Consider the following 24365-nt stretch of genomic DNA (forward strand, 5'->3'; position numbering starts at 1 on the left):
ACAAGTAAATCAGGTCATTTTTTTTTAAAATTACTCTTAGTTTATAAAAGATCCCACTGATTGATAGTTTAATAGTAAACAGAGTTTCTATAAAAACCATTCAGGATTTAGTATCAAATGACAGTTATCATTGTCTGCATTGCTACAGTTGATGTGTTCTGTGGCTCTGATGTAAAAGTTATCCAACTTGCACAAATAAGTACTTCATGAAGAAAAGTATTGCTCTCAGAAATCTCTCGACTCAGAAGACGAGTCCAAACCCAATTTTTTTTACTTTTGTCAAAGTGTTTTCTGTGAAATTTATGTAGCGTAAGATGTAGCATGAAACACGTGGTGCAAACATACACACTTCTGATTTTTTTCAGGTATTTGTCGTTACAGGCCTCATGCGCTGACAATTTTGCTGAGAGTGCTGTACAGTGGTGACACACTCACTCATAAAGCTATCAATAGAGGTGATGTACAGCTACAACAGTGAGGTCGTTGTGTCGTACACATTCATTACTGGAACAGTCCAATATCTCTGTAAATCCTCAAATTCTAGTTTGTCTTCCTCTGAGTTATATGATAAAATTAATATCGACTTTAAAGTCCCAGCTGAGAGGTAAAGACGACCTTATCCTCCATTCATAGGTAAATCTCTAAAATACCATCAGCACAGACTCTATAGGTGTCTTCACACTCATACCATACCACAGGTGGGCATAAAAGTAAAGAAACACAGATTGTTAAAGTCAGCATGACAGTGAAATTTGTGACTTTACACGTTTGTGCAGTAAGAAAGATTACGATTAATTCTGAAAATATGCTTTTTCTGAAAATGTGTTAATCAAGATGAAGGTATGGATGGGTTAGCGTCTGCTGTGACAGACGAACTGGTTCTAATCTTGTGGCACGTGAAACTGTAGAACCAGAGGAGTGACATCACTCACACTCACACAGTTACAATGACACGTTAGACAGTGGTGACAGTCAGCAGGGAGCTGGGACACAGCATGTCCTCCTGGCTGTCCATCCTGGTCCCGTGAGTCAGCAGTTCCTCCACCGTCGTCCAATCATCCAACAGCTTCCTGTTCCTCAGACGACTCAGCTTCCTCTGACTCAGCTCCAGTGCCATGTTACACCGCCCTTCTGCTAAAGTTCCACGACCTCTGTTGTCCAGCACAACCCCTTCTCCAAAGGAGGCTCCTCCCCCTCCTGTGATGGCCACATCCCGGCCAATGGCATCACGTGTAGGTACACCTCTGGCATGCACCTGCTGCTGCCTCTGCCCACGGGCAGACAGGAAGTGTTCCCTCCGTTCCGTTCGAGTCCAGTACCGACCCATCAACACGTCGGTGTTGGTCTCCTCATCTGTGCTCATTCCACTGCGTTCATCTGCCAGCTGGGAAGCCCGGTCTCTCAGGAATTGGCTCCTAGAGATCCGTGAGGCCACGTTGGGTTTGGGGCCTCGGTCCAGTCTTGGCTGCACATCAGAACTGGGATTGGGACTTGAATTCACATTCATGCGTACCTTGTTTGCATCCCATCCAGCAACAGAGCAAGTCCCAGTGTGGCCTTCCAGCGTACTGTAGGGTCCTCGGCCTCCCCCGCCACCCTGACACTGACGGTTAGCCGGTTTGGGCCAGGTGTCATTGATGTCCCCAGCCTGAAGAAGGTGAACCGAACTCTGGAGGTGTTGCTGCTCTCTGGCTGTGCTCCTGCCCACTTCCTGTTGCCTCTCCCTGTCGGTCTCTTCCCGTATCTGAACCTCTTCCCACTCCCTGTCCCTCTCCAGCTCTCTCTCCTTTTGCATTTGTCTTTTTTGTTCCAGTTCCCTCTGGAGCTCCCTGTCCCTTTCAGCCACCAGTGGCTCAGGCATCAGGTGTCTTTCTTGTGAGTGCCACCAGTCATGGTGAGCAATCTGGCTTTTGGGGTTACCTTCAAAGCACCTCTCGTGTGTGTTGGCACCTCTGCATTGGCCCATAGCAACCGGGTGCTGTTGGATTGGGACAGAGAGGCCTGCTGGTTTGGAAGCAACCACACCTGACACTAGCTCACCGTCCTCTGACAGGCTCATTGGCAGGACGTCGTATGGCGTCATACCTCCAAATTGGTGCAGCGTAGCTGCACAGTAGGAAGGGGAAGCTGGGTGACTGGCCCGACGACGGTACTCCTGTGGGGGAGGACGGTGGTGAAGCGTTCGACTTCTCCGCAGCATCCCTACGGGGCTGGAGCCTTGATGATGCTGCTGAATGGGTGGAAATGGTCTCCGATGGCTGGAGGGGGTGCTGCACGTGGAGAGGATTGGAGCATTCATTCGTGAGACTGCAGCATGGGAGGGGTTGAAGAGGGCTCCGCTGCTGGAGCTGTGGCGGTTTAAACAGGGCCGATCAGCTTTATGGAACTGAACCGACGAAACCCTGAACACACAAACGGTGACGTCAGCAGAGCAAACAGAGACTGAAGACTTTGAAAAAGTTTGACTTCAGTTTAAACAGCAACTATTTCTGTTGCATCTGTTACAAGAAATAACATACAGTACTGTATATTGACTTGACGAGTAACTTCTTTCTGAATTTCTTGTGGTACCCTACTAATGTCTAGATTGTTAATCTTCCAGGATGTACCCTACATCCTGTGATTTCTAGAGTCTCCAACAGCAGACTACTACTATTACATCAATCTTTATTATTGACAACTCCACCTTCTTTGCAGTAGTAATTATGGCGTCCATAACTAATTTTCTATTGTGAGCCGTTAGCCTTTACAGCTACTGTGGTTTCATGTCTGTTTCTTATCTTCTTCCTCTCTCATCCATCTATTTCCCCAACTCTCCTCAATCGTCTCTCCCAATCTATGTCCCAGTCTGGCTCTCAAAACCACTTCCTGCTCATATATTCTTCCATACTGTGAACAGATATCGCTAATAGACACATGGTTTAATCAAGACAGATTCATATTCCACAAGAGATCAATTGCGTTATATGAAATGATAAAAGAGCAGGTACCTGAAGAGTCCTCGAGATGGGGGATCCAGAACCGGACCAGCACTTTCCTCCATTGCCAGCTGGTGGTGCTGACACTGTGGCTGAACGGTCAGCGCCTCAGGAATGGCCTCCAGCAGCTCTCTGTGGCTCTTTGGGCAGCTGTCCCGTCGCTCCCGCCTCTCGTAGGATTCTCCCTGATGTTGCAGCCTGGCGTTGTACAACCTCATGCGCTTCTCCAGCATCCTCTGGAAGTGTCTGAACTCCCCAGTGCTCACGCTGTAGAACCCAGAGTCACTGAGTTCTGAGGAGATAAAGGACTCAGAGGAAGGAGACCCACCGCCACCAAAGCCCCCACAGCCTCCTGGGGCAAGAGCTCCGTGTAGATGGCAGTCATCCAGACCCCCCTCCTCGGTCTCGAGCCCTGAGAGGTCTCCCTGGTGAAGAGAGCCATCAGTCCAGCCCAGACCACTGTCAAGCTCATGGTGGAAGGGCAGATAGCCCAGTGGCGTCTCCAACATGAAGTCCTCTTCATCCGTCTGCAACAACATACAGGCTCAGTCCAAAGTCAAATACTCTAAAGTACACCCTAAAACACAACATGAACTACAGTTTTATGCTTAAGCTGCATTTTTAGTGATGGAAAGGGTGTCTGCATTAGTGAAATACTGCAATACTAACGGTTAGTCATGAATGGATAACATTTAGTCTATTTTTAACTGATAATTACCCACAAGTCATAGTAGACGCCAATAGGAAGACTAATGATTTCACACTGACGCTCTAAACCAGTTGTTAACTTTCAGTTTCTGGACACCTCAGGGTTTACAGCATGAGGTGCAGTGAGAAACAATGGATGACTCAATGCATACTTCCAGTAAGTCATGTTTACACTTTGATGCACATTTTTTGACAGGGACGCACGATTATTAGATAAAAATCTGAAGTTTTGTGCCACAAGGGATGCAATTGTTTCCGTGGGTGAGACGCAGCTAAACGTCAGCATCCAAGACTAAATAATGAAGGTGCAGCTTCAAAAAAAATGTGTGTCCAGTGTCCACAGGAGAACACATGAATTAAAGCCAAAGAACGACATCGAGTGAACAGCAAAAGTGATAAAAACTGTATTAAATTTTCTTTTTCTTAAACTGTTGAAGTAAAGATGTAGAAAAGATCTTAAGATGCGTAGACGCCGGGGATTGAACCCAGAATGGGATATTACTAAGTTATCAGCTGATTATTATTCAGCATCTAAACCTGATTCCCATCCTGGTCTCTGACACGCAGCACAGGGTTGGGTACCTGACTCTGGCAGCCGTTGGGTTCTTTGACGTTTGCGTTGCAGCATCCCATCAGGCAGTTCTGCCCCTGTGGGCCACGCCCAGAAATCTCTGGATCCTGAAGAACATAAGACACAAAGACGTTTGTCTGTAGTTGTGTTGTGTGTGTGTGTGTGGGGGGGGTTGTGACACACACCTGTTGGCTGATGTCTACAGTGTCCTGCGGGGACCCCGACAGGTAGCCGTACAGTCCTGCATCACAGTGATCTTGTGGTATAGACAGATGATTGTAAAAATGTCTGGAATGGAAACAGACTCAGAGTCATTGTCGAGTCCCGCTGTTAAAATTCTGTCAAAGCCAACATCCTCCAGCGATGGACCTAACGTCATGTTAAACATGCTGAGATAAAAGATTCACCTGCTTTAATTCCATTTCTACCTACTTTTGTCACAGGGTCAGTGAGTATTATCATGTTCAGTCAATGTGCATAAATTACATCACTTTATTTCTTCATGAATACGACTGCTTTGAAACATATTTCTTTTTTGTGTAATACTTAAATTATGCACACTTTTATAAGCATGTCAGAATCAGAATCTTTATTTCTCTTAGACAAATAATATATATTAGACTAATAAAAAGAAAACATTTAAGTATAATTTGCATTAATTATATTTAAACAGCCAAAACTGTGATAATGAGTACTGTTAAAATGTAATTATGTAGTGTTTCATTTAAAATAGCAAATCAACATTTCACACACACACACACACACACACACACACACACACACACACACACACACACACACACACACACACACACACACACACACACACACACACACACACACACACACACACACACACACACACACACAGCCCCACAGCGCTCACAGAATTTGGAATTATTATTAGCTATGAATTAGCATTGATGTCAGTACCTGTCCTGATAGGAGGGGCTAGAGGCGTTAATGCCCGCCCCCATCATTGGGTGGGGCAGGTTGAGGTGCTGCAGGTTGAGGGGGAGGGGCTCCCAGGACCCCCTGTCTGTCTTTGTGCTCCTTTGGCCCTTGAACTGCATGGTGATTGGATGCTGACTGGCTGCCAGCATCCGCAGAGCGTCCCGCTGACTCATTTGTGCAAGGCTCCGCCCACTCACCTGTGACAAGGAGACACAGACGACAACGTGGCGTTCAGGCACAGACAGTTCAGGACGATCATCCGGCAGTAGACTCCAGACAAGCACAGGTGTTCCCTTTGACCCCAGGGTGTGGGGGCACCAACGAAGAAGAGAGTCTTTACTCCTCCACTGGTGTGCCACAGCTGTGTTGGTGGTCTCCCCAGCTCGTCTCTGGATCCCTAAAGGTCACGCCGTCTTCACCACATTCCATACCGTTTGTTGGAAATACCACACGTCAAGCAGCTTTTGGTCCAAACAGAGAAACCAACAATAAACAACCTGATAGATCAGCTGATAGATCAGCTGATAGATCACTAATAGATCACCTGATAGATCACTAATAGATCACCTGATAGATCAGCTGATATATCACTAATAGATCAGCTGATAGATCACTAATAGATCAGCTGATAGATCAGCTGATATATCACTAATAGATCAGCTGGTAGATCACTAATAGATCAGCTGATAGATCACTAATAGATCAGCTGATAGATCACTAATAGATCACCTGATAGATCAGCTGGTAGATCACTAATAGATCAGCTGATAGATCACTAATAGATCAGCTGATAGATCACCAATAGATCAGCTGATAGATCACTAATAGATCAGCTGATCTCACTGCTGGTGCTAAATGATGTTTACACCTGGAAAAAGGTACATGGGGGTACAGGTATACACAGTATATAATAGGTACACCACAGTACAGGTATACACAGTATACAGTAGGTATACCACAGTACAGGTATACACAGTATACAGTAGGTATACCACAGTACAGGTATACACAGTAGAGGTATACACAGTATATACTAGATATACCACAGTACAGGTATACACAGTATACGATAGGTATACCAGGGTACAGGTATACACAGTATACAGTAGGTATACCACAGTACAGGTATACACAGTATACAGTAGGTATACCACAGTACAGGTATACACAGTACAGGTATACACAGTATATGGTAGGCATACCAGAGTACAGGTATACACAGTACAGGTATACACAGTATACAGTAGGTACACCAGAGTACAGGTATACACAGTACAGGTATACACAGTATACGGTAGGTATACCACAGTACAGGTATACGCAGTATACAGTACATATACCAGAGTACAGGTATACACAGTACAGGTATACACAGTATACAGTACATATACCACAGTATAGGTATACACAGTATATAGTAGACATACCACAGTACAGGTATACACAGTACAGGTATACACAGTACAGGTATACCACAGTACAGGTATACACAGTACAGGTATACCACAGTACAGGTGTACCACAGTACAGGTATACCACAGTACAGGTGTACACAGTGCTGCTAAATGGTTCAACCTCACTAACTGGTTCCAGAAGATGCTAAGCTGAATGAACGGGTCCCCAGACTAAAGATAACCATTACCAGTTCTGTACTGAACTTTATACATTAATACATTTTCAATAATATATTGAAATATGAATCTATTTTAAGTTTACAAACATTTAAATTTCTAAATGTACAGAAATCCATCGCTTATGTAGGATTCAAGACGCACGGCTTGACTACGTCACAGATTTTTAGTAGGTAGTCACATGATATCGTACGCGCATTCTATTGGCTTCTATCGCCTGCTTTCTGTGAGTCTCTTCCGTGTATTTAAGAAACACTTTAAAGTACTTTAAAGTGTTTCAAGCACTTATTTTTTCTGTGTATTTTCTTTTTAAAAACAGACGTGTCGACAATGACGGAGCTCCAAAACAACGTAAGCCGAGGTTTACGTGTATTTGTATAACAGAAAAGGCTTGCTGTTTGTATTTCCATCCGTCATTCCGACCAGAAAAGCTATAAAACGTTTGGAGCGATGAAAAACATCCCGTTTCTAAAACTGGAGCGTTTGCACTTCCTGTTCCTCCTCTTCCTCAGCCTGTTCGATGGCGTCACTGTGATTCACCAGGAGTGTGAAGACTATAATTGTGTGACTTAATCCGGCATTACTAACTGTGAATGTAATGTAGAGTGTTTCTCTGCCCAATGGGGAGGGTCTCTGGTCGAGGTGTTGTCCAGGTGCATTATGGGTGGCGCACCACGAAGGATCATGCCTACAGGCCCCCTGTGTGTGTGTGTGAGTGTGTGTTACGGGCCTCTATCCACTATATACAGTATATGCATGCACAGAGTGGACTACAGTTAGTTGAATTTTTTTTTTTTTAATTAAAATAAAATAAAAAATGATGGGCACAGATTTGGTAGCGTGTTCACTCACATGTATGTCAAACCAACGGACCTGAATCACTGCAGAAAGACTTCAATGCTGGTGTATGTGAACAAAACAGCATCACGTCATCAACTTTAAATGTGCATATTACCACTTAAACTGTGTTTTTTGTAATGTTGAAGTGCTTTTCTGAATCGGTTGAATGATTACATAAAACCATGGAGTCCCTGGACACAGTCTGCCTGCAGAGGAACAGTCAAATGTTCACGATTACATCAGGCATGAGGAGTTTGGACATGATGTCCATGTGTGCATGAAAGGGTTAACACCTACAAGCCAGCATAAACCTCATCCTGTAACACACACACACACACACACACACACACACACACACACACACACACACACACACACGCAAATGCAGCTCTTCAAATTTGACGCATGAACAGTAGAGTTCCGCACATCAACCATGAGTCACCCTTAGCTGCTTCAACCACACACACACACACACACACACACACACACACACACACACACGCACACACACACACACACATATCATAGCATGAGCTGAGAAGCACAAAATGGCACCTGTGTGTGTGGAGACACAGGACTGATGCATGACCGCCGTGAACCATCAGCAGCTCAGCTGAACAGAGGAGACATTCGTGTTCACGCCGAAACGTGACGCATCAAAACCTACAGTGTCACACAATCGGTATTCGTTATCCACACATAAAACCACAGGAACAATGAAATGATGCCATTTTACATCTGCTCACACACACACACACACACACACACACACACACACACACACACACACACACACACACACACACACACACACACACACACACACACACACACACACACACACACACACACACACACACACACACACACACCTGGACACGTCTTCAGATCTACCTCCATCAGATGCAGCATCCTCTCCGCTGTGGTACTCACCGTTGGGTCGCCCATCCACGGACCAGAGAGCCAGCAGCCCATCGTCACGGCAACAGCGGACAGCTGCCTCGGTTCCTATGAAAATCAGCAATGCTGATGCCTCCCCCAGCGGATCCTCTCCTTCTCCCTCCCCTCCCTTCGTGTCTTCGTGTCTATTATCTCACTACCGTTCACTATCAGCCCCTCTGAGGCGTCCGTCCTTTACCCACCGTCCTCCCTGCTTCTTCTTCCTGTCTTCTTTCCACTCTGTTTCCTTGTTTTTTCATCTGTTTCCTCAACATCTCCCCTCCCCCCTCCTACAGGCTTCAGTTTGTATCATCTTGCACACACACACAAACACACACACGCACACACGCACACACACACTCATGCATGCATGCAGTGCTGCAAACATAAAAATATGCACAGGCTGATGGAGAGGGAATCACACACAGTCACACAGAGAACATGGTGTCTGATTGGTGGCCTTGTGGGCGCCATCAGCCAATCAGAGGCTGTGGCATCCCTCGGAATGTCTGCCTCTCTGACTGAAAGTCTCCGTGAAGCCTTGACATGAGCAGGGGAAGCCTTACCGCGGTGGTACAGACAGGAAACCAGGAAACAATTCCACCGACCACTCATCATCTAGCTGTTAATCAAGCTGATATTCAAGCAGATGCTTTGCAGTGCATTCTGGGAGATGTAGTCCCCTCCCGTGTTGCGACAGTGATTATTTGTTTCAGAGAGTCCCGAATACTGTATAAGAGAATCTTCCCAATCTTGGAGTATAAAATCCCCCAGAAGAGAGAACCTATGAGCTGCTGTAAGGTGACTTCACAAGGACGGTTCAGTCCAGGTCCACCAGGTCCGGCGTCAGGGTAGTCCTCAACCTATGAACACAACTGCTCCTGAGGGGCTGTTAATAAGTTGGGCTGTTGGTAAATTGTTTATTGTGTTTCAATGTACATTATTCATTTACGGCCATTTAAAGCCATTACTACTGTAAATACTATAGTAATGTCAGTACTACTGTAAATACTATAGTAATGTCAGTACTACTGTAAATACTATAGTAATGTCAGTACTACTGTAAATACTATAGTAATGTCAGTACTACTGTAAATACTATAGTAATGACAGTACTACTGTAAATACTATAGTAATGTCAGTACTACTGTAAATACTATAGTAATGTCAGTACTACTGTAAATACTATAGTAATGTCAGTACTACTCTAAATACTATAGTAATGTCATTACTACTGTAAATACTATAGTAATGTCAGTACTACTCTAAATACTATAGTAATGCCAGTACTACTCTAAATACTATAGTAATGTCAGTACTACTGTAAATACTATAGTAATGTCAGTACTACTGTAAATACTATAGTAATGTCAGTACTACTCTAAATACTATAGTAATGCCAGTACTACTCTAAATACTAAAGTAATGTCATTACTACTGTAAATACTAAAGTTCTATTCCCTCAGACTGACCAGAAACACTAACAGGACATTAAAACATCCCATAATAATAAAATCCTGTAGTACTGTAATGTAACTTTAACATCTCTACCTCTGCTGAATGAATTTCCTCCTGGGGGGTCTGGAGGCTCAGCCCAGCTCTACTCCACTGAGGCGTTCCACCACACTGATCTGATGTCACTTCCTGCTCATCAAAAGTCAGACACGCCCCTTTATGTTTGATGTCTGTTTGATTTGATGAAGTTTCTCAGTTAATCCACCGATAGTTAACATCAACTAGTAAAACATTCAGAGTTCAGCGTTAGCGTCAGTTAATGCTTCCAGCAGAAACCTGACGCGGCTACATGACGTCTATCAGAGCTGTTCGCTCTGTCTGACATTTACTGAGTCATTTAACACGATGTGTGAAATCTGAATCTATGGGGTGATAATGTTACGTTGCTCAGTGTAGGTGGGGGCAGAAAGGGGAACTACACTCATCGGACATGCCAGCATGCAGATGTTTGTACTTACGTTGTAAGTCAGATGTTTGCAAGTTGGATGTTCATATCTTGAGGACCAGCTGTATTTGTGAGTTTCAGGGAAAATTCACCACCAATAACACTGATACTGGATAAAACGGGCTAAACGTAGCCGAAGCTGCGCTGAGAAGGAAGCAACCTTTGTTCTGGAATAACTATCAAACAAATAATGATCGCAGAGTGGCGCCACCTTCTGGGGACAGGTGTCTATTCAAATAACAAATAACAAATAACAAATGGGGGGTGTTACAAGTCTATGATTGTGGGACAAAATAATACAGAGAGAAGGTGGATTGACATCAGTATGGGGAGGGTTCATAAACGTTACCATAAATAATGAAATAAATAGTTTATTGCTGTACCAAGGAATTTCATTTTTTACGGGCGGTGCTGGAACCCTTGCGATCGTCACAGTTTTTCTGGGACAAACTGACACTGGCCCCCCATCAGAGAAGGGAAAAGTTATGTGGCCATTGCAGGAAAAAGTTTGTATACATATATAGAGTAGAATTAAACAAATATATATGCAGTGATCCCTCATTCGTCGCGGTTAATACGTTCCAGGAAACACGCGATTAACGAATTTCCACAATAGAACGACGAACTATTTTATTTAAATAAAATAACTATATTTATTTACTATTTTATTATTTAAGGTAATTTAAACGTTTCTGAACCCCCCCATCCTGATATTAGACCACCTTCTATCTGTGTCACCTTTAAAACTCTCTGATGGACTGTTTAAAACACTTTAGTGTTTCACGGAAGTCAGAGACTCACAGAACGTAGAACACTTCAGGATGCTGTCAGCCAATAGGATGCGAGTACGGTATCACATGACTGCCTACTAAAAATCCACGATGAGGTGAAGTCACGAGTGTTGATACGGAAATGGAAACTGTGCTAGATTCCCTAGGAAGGGTAGAAAAAGAATCCTTAATATGTAAACACACACACACACACACACACACACACACACACACACACACACACACACACACACACACACACACACACACACACACACTGTGTGAAGTCTCCATCTCATCAGATTCACTCAGGGATCTTGCCTTGACTGTGTGGTTGTCATGGTAACCAGATATATGAATGTGCATCAATTTCATCGTGTTCTGCTGTTGGAGGCGACCTGCAACGATAGAGCTGTGTGTGTGTGTGTGTGTGTGTGTATACAGGTGTGTGTGTGTGTGTGTGTGTGTGTGTGTGTGTGTGTGTGTGTGTGTGTGTGTGTGTGTATACAGGTGTGTGTGTGTGTGTGTGTGTGTGTATATAGGTGTGTGTGTGTGTGTGTGTGTGTGTGTGTGTGTGTATACAGGTGTGTGTGTGTGTGTGTGTGTTTGTGTGTATACAGGTGTGTGTGTGTGTGTGTTTGTGTGTGTGTGTGTGTGTGGGTGTGAGTATACAGGTGTGTGTGTGTGTGTGTGTGTGTGTGTGTGTGTGTGTGTGTGTGTGTGTGTGTGTGTGTGTGTGTGTGTGTGTTTGTGTTTTAAAACATCATACACATTCCACACACGTACACAGACCCAAGCACGCACAAACATGTTTTTAAAGAATATTCTCAAAACATTTTGATAATAATTTAATAAACACTTCTGCGTCATTTTTATCCCTTGCGCGTTTCGTACAGTTTGTCTCTTCCGGACTTCCGTAGAGACTCACACTCTCTCGCTTCTGTGATTGGTCTGACTGCTGAAGGAGCGCTCTGATTGGTCGGGCTGCCGGGGGCGGGGCCCTGCAGTGGGCGGGTTACATATGAACACATTTACCCGGTAGCGTTAGCTCCCCGGTTCGGCCCGCGGTTCGACCGTTCGTCCCGTTCACACCGGGTACGTGGTGACGAGCCCCCTCCGGTGCTGACGTCATCACCAGGCGCCAACACGTCAAGCTCATGAAATGACAGCGGAGCTAGCAGCTTTAGCTTAGCAGCTAGCTTCACTTCCTGCGGCTCAGAGGTGAAGTTGGATTTCCGGTCTGCCGACGCACGAGGTAAATAAAAGATGCTTTAATGCTAACATCTGTTAGCCGTTAGCACAGGGGGTCCAACACATCTTCACTGAGGGCCCCATCAGCATTATGTAACTAATAAATGTAATTAGAAGTAACTCAATGTAATGTAACAGAAATGTAACTAATGTTAAATAACTCTGAATTTATTAATTATTCCAGTTACAAACTTAAATAAAACATGTTTGTTTGTTTCTCTGTTCTAACATAAATCCTTTTCATTTGTCAGGTTATTAAACCCACAGAACTCCATCAATCAAGGATCAAACCATCAATCAATAAAGAAAAATAACATCAGACACAAGTTAGGACGTTAACTTTGTTCACTACGTTTAGTCAGAGTTAAGATGGGCTGAACTACTGCATTGTGGGAAATGTAGTTTTTGGTCAAAGCACACTTTTGACCTGTTTAATTTTAGACACTCTGACCTTTAATGCTCTCGTGGGCCACATTAAATGATGTGGAGGGCCACATTTGGCCCCCGGGCCTTTAGTTTGGGCTCATTACACCTGCTTTTTTTGTATACTAAATCTGCCCCCCACCCCCCAGGATGAGCTGCCGACCTACCAAGCGCCTCCGAGGCCTGAACCAGGAAGTGGCGATGGCGACGGCCTTAGACGATCCCTTCGGAGACGATAATGACTTCACCCAGGACGACCTGAACGAGCTCGACATCATCGCCTCCCAGGCCATCACGTCAGCTGGGCTCGGGTCCAGAACCCCGCCCGACCCGGCGAGCGGTGTCAGGACCAATCACAGCAGAGAGGACGGGTGTGGGAGCAGCGGCGTTCCCGTGGGCGCTGGTGAGCGGCAGCAGCTCGGCTCAGGGACAGAAGACGCCTACAGACTCCTGGAGGTGCAGCACGCGGCGCTGAAGAGGAAGGTGGGTCCAGCCTGAGGCGTCTGTGTTGGGGGTGAAACCTGGGACTCGCCTGCGAGACGACACTGAGGGATCAGCTAAGATGCCAAGCAGCGAATCAGAAATCTAAATCTAAACCAAAGATAACCATTCAGTTCTGTAATGAACGTTGTTAATGAATGATTTTAATGATATTTGGTTAATATGAATCCGTTTTAAGCTGACAATTAAATTTTATTTTTTAATATCGAACAAAAAAAAGTCGCGTCTCGTCTTTAGCTGCTTCTTCCTCATCGTGGGTCAAGGGGGTTGCTACCGGTTAATAATGTGATGTTACATGTTTTATTCTGATTTATTGTACAGTAACATTATATTATGTGCTTTTAATGGTTTACTAGTGATTTTATTGTTCCAGTATTTGTGATGACAGTTGTCAAGTGATGGAAAATGACGTAAACTTGATTTTTATTTTTTTAAACCCACGTATAATCAACTCGGCTCCAAACGACATAAACCCAGATTTACCTGTTCAGACTCTAAACCTGATCCTAGACCTGATCCTAAACCTGACACTAAACCTTATCCTTAACTTGACTCTAAACCTGACCCTTGCCTCGGTTACAGCGGTAGTTAGTAGCTTTATTGTGACGTGTGTGTGTGTGTGTGTGTGTGTGTGTGTGTGTGTGTGTGTGTGTGTGTGTGTGTGTGTGTGTGTGTGTGTGTGTGTGTGTGTGTGTGTGTGTGTGTGTGTGTGTGTGTGTGTGTGTGTGTGCGCAGCTGGAGGAGGTGGAGGAGGGCATCCAGCTGAAGAGCGGTGAGATCCGGGTCCTGAGGGACTCCCTGAGGGGGGCCCAGAGGGAGACGGAGGCCCGGAGGCAGAAGCAGCTCCTGCTGGACGCCCAGAAGCAGAAGGAGCAGAGCGAGAGGGAGAAGGAGCTCCACAAGAAGGTGAGGGGGGGGGCACAACCACCCGCCATAGCAACGCGCTAACCACACGCCAACCACACGCTGTCCGTGTTCAGCTCCAGGCTCTGCAGGCGGAGCTGCAGTTTAAAGAAGCAGAGATCCATGAGATCAAGGGCCGGCTGCTGGCCTCAGACAGGAACAAGGTGGCGCCCCCCCCGGCCAGGGGCAGGTCAGTCTGACCTGGGGTGGCTCTCTGTCCCCTGATTGGTCGGCGTATTTCTGAACGCTTCTCTCCTCTCAGTCCTAAAGAGCTGAGCGGCAGCTCCTCCTCCCCAGCAGGAAGTGGCTTCACCACCAGGGAGGCTCCAGAGGCTCACATCCCCCCCAGGGCCACGCCTCTGAAGACGTGCAGGGACGGCGGGGGGAGGGGGGCGCCCGGCAGACAGGAAGTGGCGCTCCCGGACCCCTTCCTGTCCGTCACACCTGCCCCGCTGCGGCGCAGAGGTCAGTCTGTGATCGATCAGTGATCTATTGATGGCCGTCCCGTCAGGCGTGCCCCTGGGGGGTCTTGTGTGTTCATGGTGTGTGTTGCCCTTTAGGGGGGGAGCTGCTGGCGTCGTTGTTGCAGCAGCCGCTATCTCCCAGAATCCCCCTGGGCTTCTCCCACCTGCTGTCCATGAGTCCGACCCACGTCGGCCTCACATCCAGGTAAACCGTTTGCACTGTAACCATGGCAACACGGCGGAACACGAGTGATGGGGTGTGTTCTGTGGTTCCAGCGGGCGCTCAGCGGCTTTCCCGCTCCAGTCGGATGCGGCCGTCGGATGCGGTGAAACCGTAGCGACCAGAGCGGCGTTGGGTCCCGCCCAGAGTCTGGCTGTGACCGGACTCAACATGCTGAGTCAGGCTGGACCAGAACCAGCAGCTGGACCCAGAAGGTGAGAATGTTACACAGCAGTGCCCTCTGGTGGTCGGTGGTGGAAGTGAGCGCCTGAAAATCACCAGCATGAGTTCTGGACTCACCGTCTCGTGTCTGTGCAGCTCGTGTCCCGGGGCTGTCCTCCTCCTGCCTGTGCTGGACCTTCACCTGACTCGGGTCCTTCAGGCTCTGGACTCCACGGCTGGTTCCACCCTGGTGGTCCACGCTGTGCCCCCTGGTGGACGGGAGGACGGTGGGTTCGCCGTGGAGGACGTGGGCCTGGCGGCGCTGAGGCTGCTCCGCTGTTTATTGTTCCACAGCGACGAGGTGATGACATCACAGCCCCCCCACACAGACTCAGAGGAGTCAACACCAACCTGAGCCAGAGTATGCTCTGACCTTTGACCTCTGTGTTCCCAGGTGGTGGAGGCGGTGCTTTCGGCGGACACTCAACCTGGACAGAGAGACGAGCAGGTACACCCACGCCGTCCGTCGCCACCCGGCGGTATGTTGATTAGCACCCACTTAACACTTTCTGTAATGGGGGGGTGTCTCCTGCCCTCTGCTGGCAGACTGAACTCTTTGCTGTAGGTGTGCATCCGTGCTCCCACAATTCTTTGCTGCGGACGGTGTTGCGGCTCTGCGAGGCGCGGCCTGGCGGCCGAAGCTCCCGGGGGGAGGAGCTCGTTCTCACGGCCATGAAGACGCTGTGTGTCCTGGTAGAGAGGACGCCACACACACACAGCGACAGGTGCACACACACACACACACACACACACCTGTATACACACACACCTGTATACACACACAGCGACAGGTGCACACACACACACACACACACACACCTGTATACACACACACACACACCTGTATACACACACAGCGACAGGTGCACACACACACACACACACACACACCTGTGTACACACACAGCGACAGGTGCACACACACACACACACACACCTGTATACACACACAGCGACAGGTGCACACACACACACCTGTATACACACACACACAGACACACACACACACACACATGCACACACACGGAAAGACTCACTACCAGTCTTTTCAGCAGCAGTGAGAAGCTGATTGTTTCTGTGTGTGTGTGTGTGTGTGTGTGTGTGTGTGTGTGTGTGTGTGTGTGCAGGTTGGAGTGTGTCCTGCGGGTGCTGAGTGTGTGTTGGTCGGCAGACAGCAGCTTGTCTTCAGTGTTGGAGTGTTTGTCGGTCCTCATGTCCGTGTGCGACCACCGGACGCTGACTCAGCAGCTCTGCTCTCGCCACGGTGAGGCTCCGTCCTCTGACCCCTGACCTTTACACGCCAGTTGACGACCCACCTTTGACACGGTTTGCTTTGCGTTCCCGTAGACCCGTGTGTGTTCTTGAAGCTGTTCCAGTTTGTCACCAGCAGAGCAGACAAGCAGGCAACACACTCTGAGTGGATTCAGCTGGACCTGCAGGTAACACACACACACACACACACACACACACACACACACACACACACACACACACACACACACACACACACACACACACACACACACACAGACTCTCCACCAGTCTGTTCTGGAGCAGTATGAAGCTGATTGTTTCTGTGTGTGTGTGTGTGTGTGTGTGTGTGTGTGTGTGTGTGTGTGTGTGTGTGTGTGTGTGTGTGTGTGTGTGTGTGTGTGTTAGTTGGTGCGGTTGCTGAGCAGACTGCTGACTCAGACGGAGGACAGCTGGACGTCCAGCCAGAGGAGCAGCTGTCCGTGTTCCACCGAGGTAAAACCGGGCTGATCTTCTGTCTGAACTGAAAGCGGGGCGTGTTCCAAACCGTTCTCCCTCTCTCAGCTGGTCCAGACGGTGGTGATCATTTTCCATCGTCAGTGGTTGGATCTTCATGGTTCTCTGGAGCTGTCGCACGCTGCAGGTCAGTCAGACGTCACGTCCAACACACCAAACAGCCATGTATATATACTGTATATGTATATATACACGTGTATATATACTGTATATGTAAATACACACATATACTGTATATATACACATATGTGTATGCATACATGTATATATAGTGAGTTTGTCTCCTGATGCTGCAGGTGATGCAGAAGGAACCTTCTTACGACGTCCTACATTCAAAAACAGTTTAATGTCTGTTTGGTTGGTCCATCAGGTTTGGCTCCTCCTCCACAGCAGGGCTCCGCCCCCTCGTCGCCGTGGTGGCGCGGCGCAGCGGCGTGTCTGCTCAGGGAGTGTCTGCTGATGCTGCACTGGCTGCTACTGCACCACCACGCCTTCACGGAAAGCTGCAGGCCGCTGCTGCACATGTATGACCAGGTGATCCCCGCCGTCAGAGACACGCTGAGGAAGATCCCCGAGCTGAGCGAGAGCGAAGGTACGTCAGCCGCCACACAGGGAGATCAGCAGGGCCAGTTCTGTGGGTCAGTGCAGGGGTTTGTCAAGACCCCTAGAAAGAAGACCCTCCACCACTCACACTCTTTGATCTGTGTGTGTGTGTATACTATATATATGTGTGTGTGTGTGTATACGTGTGTATATGTACGCGTATATACATATACTGTATATATAGGTATATATATACATTATATATGTATATATACACATACACATATATACGTGTTCAGTCGTACACGCGTGGTGTTTAAATGAAACCTAGCCGTGTGTCTCTAAACATGCTTCTCTCTGTCCAATCAGAGCTGGCGCTGGAGGAGATCTGCCGCTCAGAGAGCGAGGACACCGACGACATGGACGTGGACACTATCCCCTGATTGGCTGCTGCTCATGACCCCACCCACGTTTCTGGCGGGGTGGACCCCAGACTCGACGTGAAGTGGACGCGAACACATGAAGGGACGTGACTGAAGACGTTTTATTGTCTGATTTAACCATTAAACATGAGAAGCGTTTCCTCTGCGCCGTTTGTTTCCTGTTTGACACACGGACATCAGGGAGACATGAACAAACCAACAGACATGTATGTCAAACATCACTGTTTACTCCCAGGTGTAACTTCTAGCTTAGAAGAAGGCGTCCTATTGGTCAGTCAGAGAACCAATGACGTGTCAGGAATAATTTAATCCACTTTCTCAGGATTATCATCTGATTCAACAACACTTCAATCCTCACGTTTACACTATTAAATCATGTCCAGATGACCTCATCAGCGGTTCTGTTGGACTCTGGGAACGGCTGTGACCCAGAGGTGAGAGAACACGCTGGTTCAAACTGTTGATCTGAAGGAGACGAGATGTTTACCTGAGGAACTCGCATGGATTCAGTGTCAGACTGACAGGATGGTCAGAAAGAAAAGGGACGATAGATTTTACTGCCCGGCTGAGAGGTGAATGTTTTACTGTCGACCACTTTGTGGTTATTTCTTTGTTTTTCTTCTCTTTTAACTCTCAAGAGTCTTTAATAAAGAAAAAAAACTTATTTGCGTTATTCTTATTCGTGTCCCCGGCTTCCTGAATCAGGAGTGTAACCAGGTGCTCCGGACGAAAAGAGGGTCCTAGACTCTGGCTGAGGTCACGGACGGTCCGTTGTGAACACTCGTAACCTGTTGCCACGGCTACAGCAGGAGGAAGGCACCTGAGGGAGGGGGTCAGTGTTCTGTAAATGAATATAAATTTGTCTGAACGGGTGAAATCTGGCGTTCAGACGCAATCTGATTGGTCGCTGTCTTTGGTTACAGTAGGAAGTGGAAGCGGGTCCTGGGGTGTGGGACTGCGGGGGGTGTTAGTGGTTCTGCTCCACCCACGTTGGCACCACCTGGTCGCCGTCCTCGTGTTTACCGCGTAGTGCTATCGGGGCGTGGCTGTGCGTCTTGCTGCGGTTGTGATGCGGCCTGCAGGGATTGGTCAGCCAGGGGTGCATCAGGAGCTCCGACACCTCCAGCCTCTCCGCCGGCGACTTCCTCAGCATGCAGCCAATGAGGCACTTGGCTTGCTGGGACAGCCAATCAGGCAGACAGAAGACCCCACGGCGGATCTTGGCGAATAGCGCGGCGGGCTGCGTGTCCTGGAAGGGGTACTGTCCAATCAGCATCGTGTACAGAGACACGCCCAGACTCCAGATGTCGGCGGCGCGGCCGGAATAAGATCCTCGCCCGCTGCTCAGCAGCTCAGGGCTGACGTACGCCGGGCAGCCGTGTCTGTCCGTCAGGCTGTCGTCGTCATAGTTACCGTGTAGGAGGACGCAGTCGTTGAGTCCCAGCAGGGCGAGGCGCGACCTGGAGACAGGAAACAACCGACATTTAGAATCCAACAGGAAATGGAGAGAAGAAGTAGAACCAAACATGTGTTGGCGGATGGATACGACATCGGTGAGACGGATCTCGTTCTTTACGTGTTGGTGGATGGATACATCGGTGAGACCGGATCTCGTTCTTTACCACGTGTTGGTGGATGGATACGACATCAGTAAGACCGGATCGGTCGCTGCTTTGAGCAAAACTACATTTCCCACAATGCAGTAATTAAACCCATTTTAACTCTGACTTGTTCAAACCCAAGTTAGAACAAAGTTGATATCCTAACTTGTGTTTGATGTTATTTGTCTTTATTTATTGGGTAGTTTACGTGGAACCTGAGCGGTGGAAATCCCTGAACCAAACCAGCAGTAATACCCCCGTGTGGGTGGTATTAGGGGTACTTCCTGTCAGGCTCACCTGTGTCTGTCGGTGAAGACGAACCTGCGGAGCTTCAGGTCTCTCAGGACGACGCCGTGGCGATGGCAGTGCATCACGGCGCTCAGCATCTGAGCGAACAGTCGCCTCACCTCCCCCTCGCCCAGACGCTTCCTGTTCCTCACGTAAGCGTGCATGTCGCCATAGTGACCGGGCAGGAAGACGTACGCGTGCTCTCGGCCAATCACCACGTCCAGCTGGCTGCAGATGTTGTCATGATGACCAATCCGGGCGAAGGCAGCTAACGTCTCCTGGTAACCACCGAGTGGGAGTGCCTGTAACCATGACAACAGAGGGAGGCTTGGGTGAAACCACCATTCACGCAGGTGTTGGTAGTTCCGTGTGTATTTCTGTATCGGTAACCATGGCAACCCTACCTGGCAGGTGTATTGCTGCTTTGTCTGCTCATGCTCCGCCCTGTAAGTCTCCTCCCCCTCGTAGCATTCCAACAGGAAGTACGGTCCAACTTTGGATGGGAATTGGCTGTGGCTGCGTTTGGGGGCGGGGCCTCCCGGCATGAGGCACAGTGATAGGCCGGTGGCAGGAGGGTTCAGGGCCAGGCGGGGTTGTTTACGCTTTGGTAGATTCTCCGAGGGCTCGTCCAATAGCCTCTTCAGACAGAGCTGCGCCCTGGCAGTGGTCACGCCCATGTCCATCTGTGATTGGAGGAGAGAAGAGATCAAACGTCAAGCAGCTCCCTGCAGAGGAGAGGGGCTGAAGGGCCTGAGTTGATGCCCCGGCTGAGGCAACGCAACCAGAGAGGTGCAGAAAGCTTCAGCTGAAACCTTCCTGAAACATTCCTCACAGTTCCTGTCTGACAGGAAACAGCTGACGCAATCCTTCAGTGTCCCGGCAGCAACACGCAGTAACACGTGTTAGACTCTAGGGGGCCCCGCTTCACATCCAGAGTCCCCGGCACTGAGGGTGGAGATCTGTTAGCAAACTGCTTCTCACTGACATCTCCAGCAGACAGGAAGTGACCTCATCATGATATTCCTGAAGCTCAAGTCCTCAAGATGCAGCAAACACTCACTCTGCACCCCAACTGTTCAGGTTAGGGGTCACAGTTAGGAGTTGGGGCTATGTTTAGGGTTAGGGTCACATTAGGGGTTTGGGTTTAGGGTTGGGGTTAGGGTTGGTGTCAGGGTTTAGGGTTGGGGTCAGGGTTTAGGGTTGGGGTCAGGGTTTAGGGTCACACTGGTCTTTCCTTCATGTTATTACAGAAGTAAATAAACATCATTTCGTTTCCGTGGTAACGCCGGGGCGTGTTTAAGGCGTGTCTACCGTAACGTCTTTGAGGAGTGGCAGGTGTTTGATGCCCCTCCACCCCGGTTGGGCTTACAGTCAGTGGAGTCATGCTGGGATCACGTCTCACTGTGTTCACACGCGTGTCACTCACATGTTCCACTGTTAGCATCTACAGGCCTCCTGATGCAACTTCCTGTAAGATGACAGACCTTTCAGACGGTTGCATCAGAGGACAACAGTTTACAGTTTAAACAGCTTTAAATACCGTCAACACCCGGTGGGAGGGGGTCGACACCCAGTCCACATTGAGAGGGAGGGGGTCGACACCCAGTCCACACTGAGAAGGAGGGGCCTCGACACCCAGTCCACACTGAGAGGGAGGGGGTCTACTGCTCAGCCCGGTGTCCGTGGCGACGCTGTGTGGAAACCCGCCGCTGCCCTCGCTAATTTCACCCCGGTGAAACACCCTGAGTCACAGCATCGCCACGGCAACCCTCTCCCCTGACTCCATCTGTTGACGAGTCACAGCATGGGACAGATTTCACTGTGTGTCCCCGTCCACAGTCACAGACCGTCACTGCAATGAGTCCTGGGACCGGGTCCAGGTCCACCTTCTGACTGGACCTCTTTGGTTCCAGGAACCACACGCGATTAACAAATTCTGCGATAGAGCGACAAACTATTGTTTACGTTAATTTAAACGTTTCTGACCCCCCCATCCTGATATTAAACCACCTTCTGTCTGTGTCACCTGTAAAACACTCTGACAGACTGTTTAAAGCACCTTAAAGTGTCTCTTTAATACACAGCAGTGTGCTGCCTTCTGTGAGTCATTCATTCATTCATTCATTCATTCATTCATTCATTCATTCATTCATTCACAGGGGTTGCTGGAGCATATCCCAGCAGACTTGTGGGCAGGGAACACTCTCAGCATGACGCCGGTGTACCGGCGGAGCCACACGGGGAGAACCCATACACAGGACACACTCACACACACACACACACACACACACACACACACACACACACACACACACACACACACACACACACACACAGAAAGGACTCAACCCCAGAATGGAACACAGAGGATGAGTGTGTGACGGACAGGATGAGACCACCAGGTGAACGGACCCTGATGGGTCGATTTGTCTCTCTTTGCCTTCAGAAGGTGAAACAACTGGTTAACTAACGACCACCAGACGACTGGACTGGTGTACTGGTGTACTGGTGTACTGGTGTACTGGTTCTGACCCGTCTGCATCACACCGGACCGGTTCATGTTCTACTTTCCACCACCTCCACCTGTCAGCAGCTGGTCTGCAGCTTAACTGAACTGAAGAAACAGCATGTCTGTAGTTGTTTTTACTAAAACATGAAACCACATTAACCTGGAGTTAAACCGGAGTTAACCTGGAGTTAAAGAGGACTTAACCTGGAGTTAACCTGGAGTTAAACCATAGTTAAACTGGAGTTAAACCAGAGTTAAACTGGAGTTAAACTGGCATTAACCTGGAGTTAAAGAAGACTTAACCTGGAGTTAACCTGGAGTTAAACTTCTATTAAACTGGAGTTAAACTTGCATTAACCTGGAGCAACTGGAGTTAAACCGGAGTTAAGCTGAAGTGACGTCATTTAACAGGTCTTCTTACCTTGCGCGTCAGTCCAGGACACCAGGACACCAGTGGACCAGTGGACCAGTGGACCAGTGGACCAGTGGACCAGTGGACCAGTGGACCAGTGGACCAGTGGACCAGTGGACCAGTGGACCAGTGGAGGAGCTGTTGGGATGCTGGTGCGGTAGACCTCAGTTTATCCGGTACCGGGAGCAGCGGGACCACCGGAGCTCCCGTCCCCGTCCCGGGTGTTGTGCTGTCGGTTACGCAACGTGTCGTCAGCCGGTTCTGGAGGAGCGTCTCCGGTTCGTTGGCGCTGAGCTGAACTGATCTGGAACCAGCTGAAGAACCGAAACTGTCAGAACAGAACCGAAAGTGACCTGAACGTGACGTCACGGAGGAAGAGGAGCTGCTCTTCCTCACGAAGTCCCGTCCGCGTCGGGGTGTCGGTGAGGGTCCGGTCCGGGGGCTCCGACCTGCTGCCGGTGAACTTTCTGTCTAACTGGGGGCTCCGACTGACCCCCGATCGGTTTGCTGCTGTGGGCTCCTCCCACCGTGACGTCACCCGCAGAGGGGCGGGGACACGATGTTGCAATCGTGAAGCGATCATTCGTCAGAATCAGGTTGGAGCGGCGGTGTGGAGCTGTTACACGTTCATGTGCGCGTTCACAGCGGTATCCACGGCAACGACGCACAGTCACGTGACAAGGGACACGTGACATGACACAGAACAAGACACACAAACTACAGACATCCAACCATCTAAACTAGACACAAACTACAGACATCCAACCGTTTAAACTAGACACAAACTACAGACATCCAACCGTTTAAACTAGACACAAACTACAGACATCCAACCATCTAAACAAGACACACAAACTACAGACATCCAACCATCTAAACAAGACACACAAACTACAGACATCCAACCGTTTAAACAAGACACACAAACTACAGACATCCAACCATCAAAACTAGACACACAAACTACAGACATCCAACCGTTTAAACAAGACACACAAACTACAGACATCCAACCATCAAAACTAGACACACAAACTACAGACATCCAACCATCAAAACAAGACACACGAACTACAGACATCCAACCATTAAAACAAGACACACACAAACTACAGACATCCAACCATCAAAACTAGACACACAAACTACAGACATCCAACCATCAAAACAAGACACACAAACTACAGACATCCAACCATTTAAACAAGACACACAAACTACAGACATCCAACCATCAAAACAAGACACACACAAACTACAGACATCCAACCATCAAAACTAGACACACAAACTACAGACATCCAACCATCAAAACAAGACACACAAACTACAGACATCCAACCGTTTAAACTAGACACAAACTACAGACATCCAACCGTTTAAACTAGACACAAACTACAGACATCCAACCGTTTAAACAAGACACAAACTACAGACATCCAACCATCAAAACTAGACACACAAACT

General features: G+C 48.2%; 2 protein-coding genes across 4 annotated transcripts; one reads left to right on the forward strand and one right to left on the reverse strand.

The window, feature by feature from the left end:
- The first annotated feature begins 12371 nt into the window (after window positions 1-12371).
- On the forward strand, window positions 12372-18752 carry atrip (ATR interacting protein). Of its 2 annotated transcripts, none has more exons than XR_011035439.1 (16): window positions 12372-12606; window positions 13175-13508; window positions 14262-14432; window positions 14507-14619; window positions 14692-14894; window positions 14990-15098; window positions 15170-15328; window positions 15432-15636; window positions 15730-15783; window positions 15882-16060; window positions 16463-16599; window positions 16683-16774; window positions 16995-17081; window positions 17151-17229; window positions 17496-17694; window positions 18015-18752. XR_011035439.1 is itself a non-coding variant. In XM_068315620.1 (16 exons), the coding sequence occupies exons 2-16, from the start codon at window positions 13176-13178 to the stop codon at window positions 18086-18088; spliced, it is 2217 nt and encodes a 738-aa protein (XP_068171721.1). In that variant the 5' UTR covers window positions 12372-12606; window position 13175; the 3' UTR covers window positions 18089-18752. The 2 variants fall into 2 exon arrangements, 1 of the variants encoding a protein (XP_068171721.1); XM_068315620.1 differs by having other exon boundaries at window positions 17473-17694.
- Window positions 18753-18903: 151 nt separating this feature from the next.
- On the reverse strand, window positions 18904-23414 carry trib3 (tribbles pseudokinase 3). 2 transcript variants are annotated; one of them, XM_068315623.1, is made up of 5 exons: window positions 23024-23414; window positions 22908-22984; window positions 20382-20660; window positions 19987-20279; window positions 18904-19548 (listed from the first exon to the last, which is right to left on the reverse strand). In XM_068315623.1, the coding sequence occupies exons 3-5, from the start codon at window positions 20658-20660 to the stop codon at window positions 19056-19058; spliced, it is 1065 nt and encodes a 354-aa protein (XP_068171724.1). In that variant the 5' UTR covers window positions 22908-22984; window positions 23024-23414; the 3' UTR covers window positions 18904-19055. The 2 variants fall into 2 exon arrangements, with proteins under 2 accessions (XP_068171724.1, XP_068171722.1); XM_068315621.1 differs by having other exon boundaries at window positions 22908-23414.
- Window positions 23415-24365: the final 951 nt, after the last annotated feature.

This window comes from Antennarius striatus, chromosome 5, assembly GCF_040054535.1.
Source record: "Antennarius striatus isolate MH-2024 chromosome 5, ASM4005453v1, whole genome shotgun sequence".
NCBI classification, from domain to species: Eukaryota; Metazoa; Chordata; class Actinopteri; order Lophiiformes; family Antennariidae; genus Antennarius; species Antennarius striatus.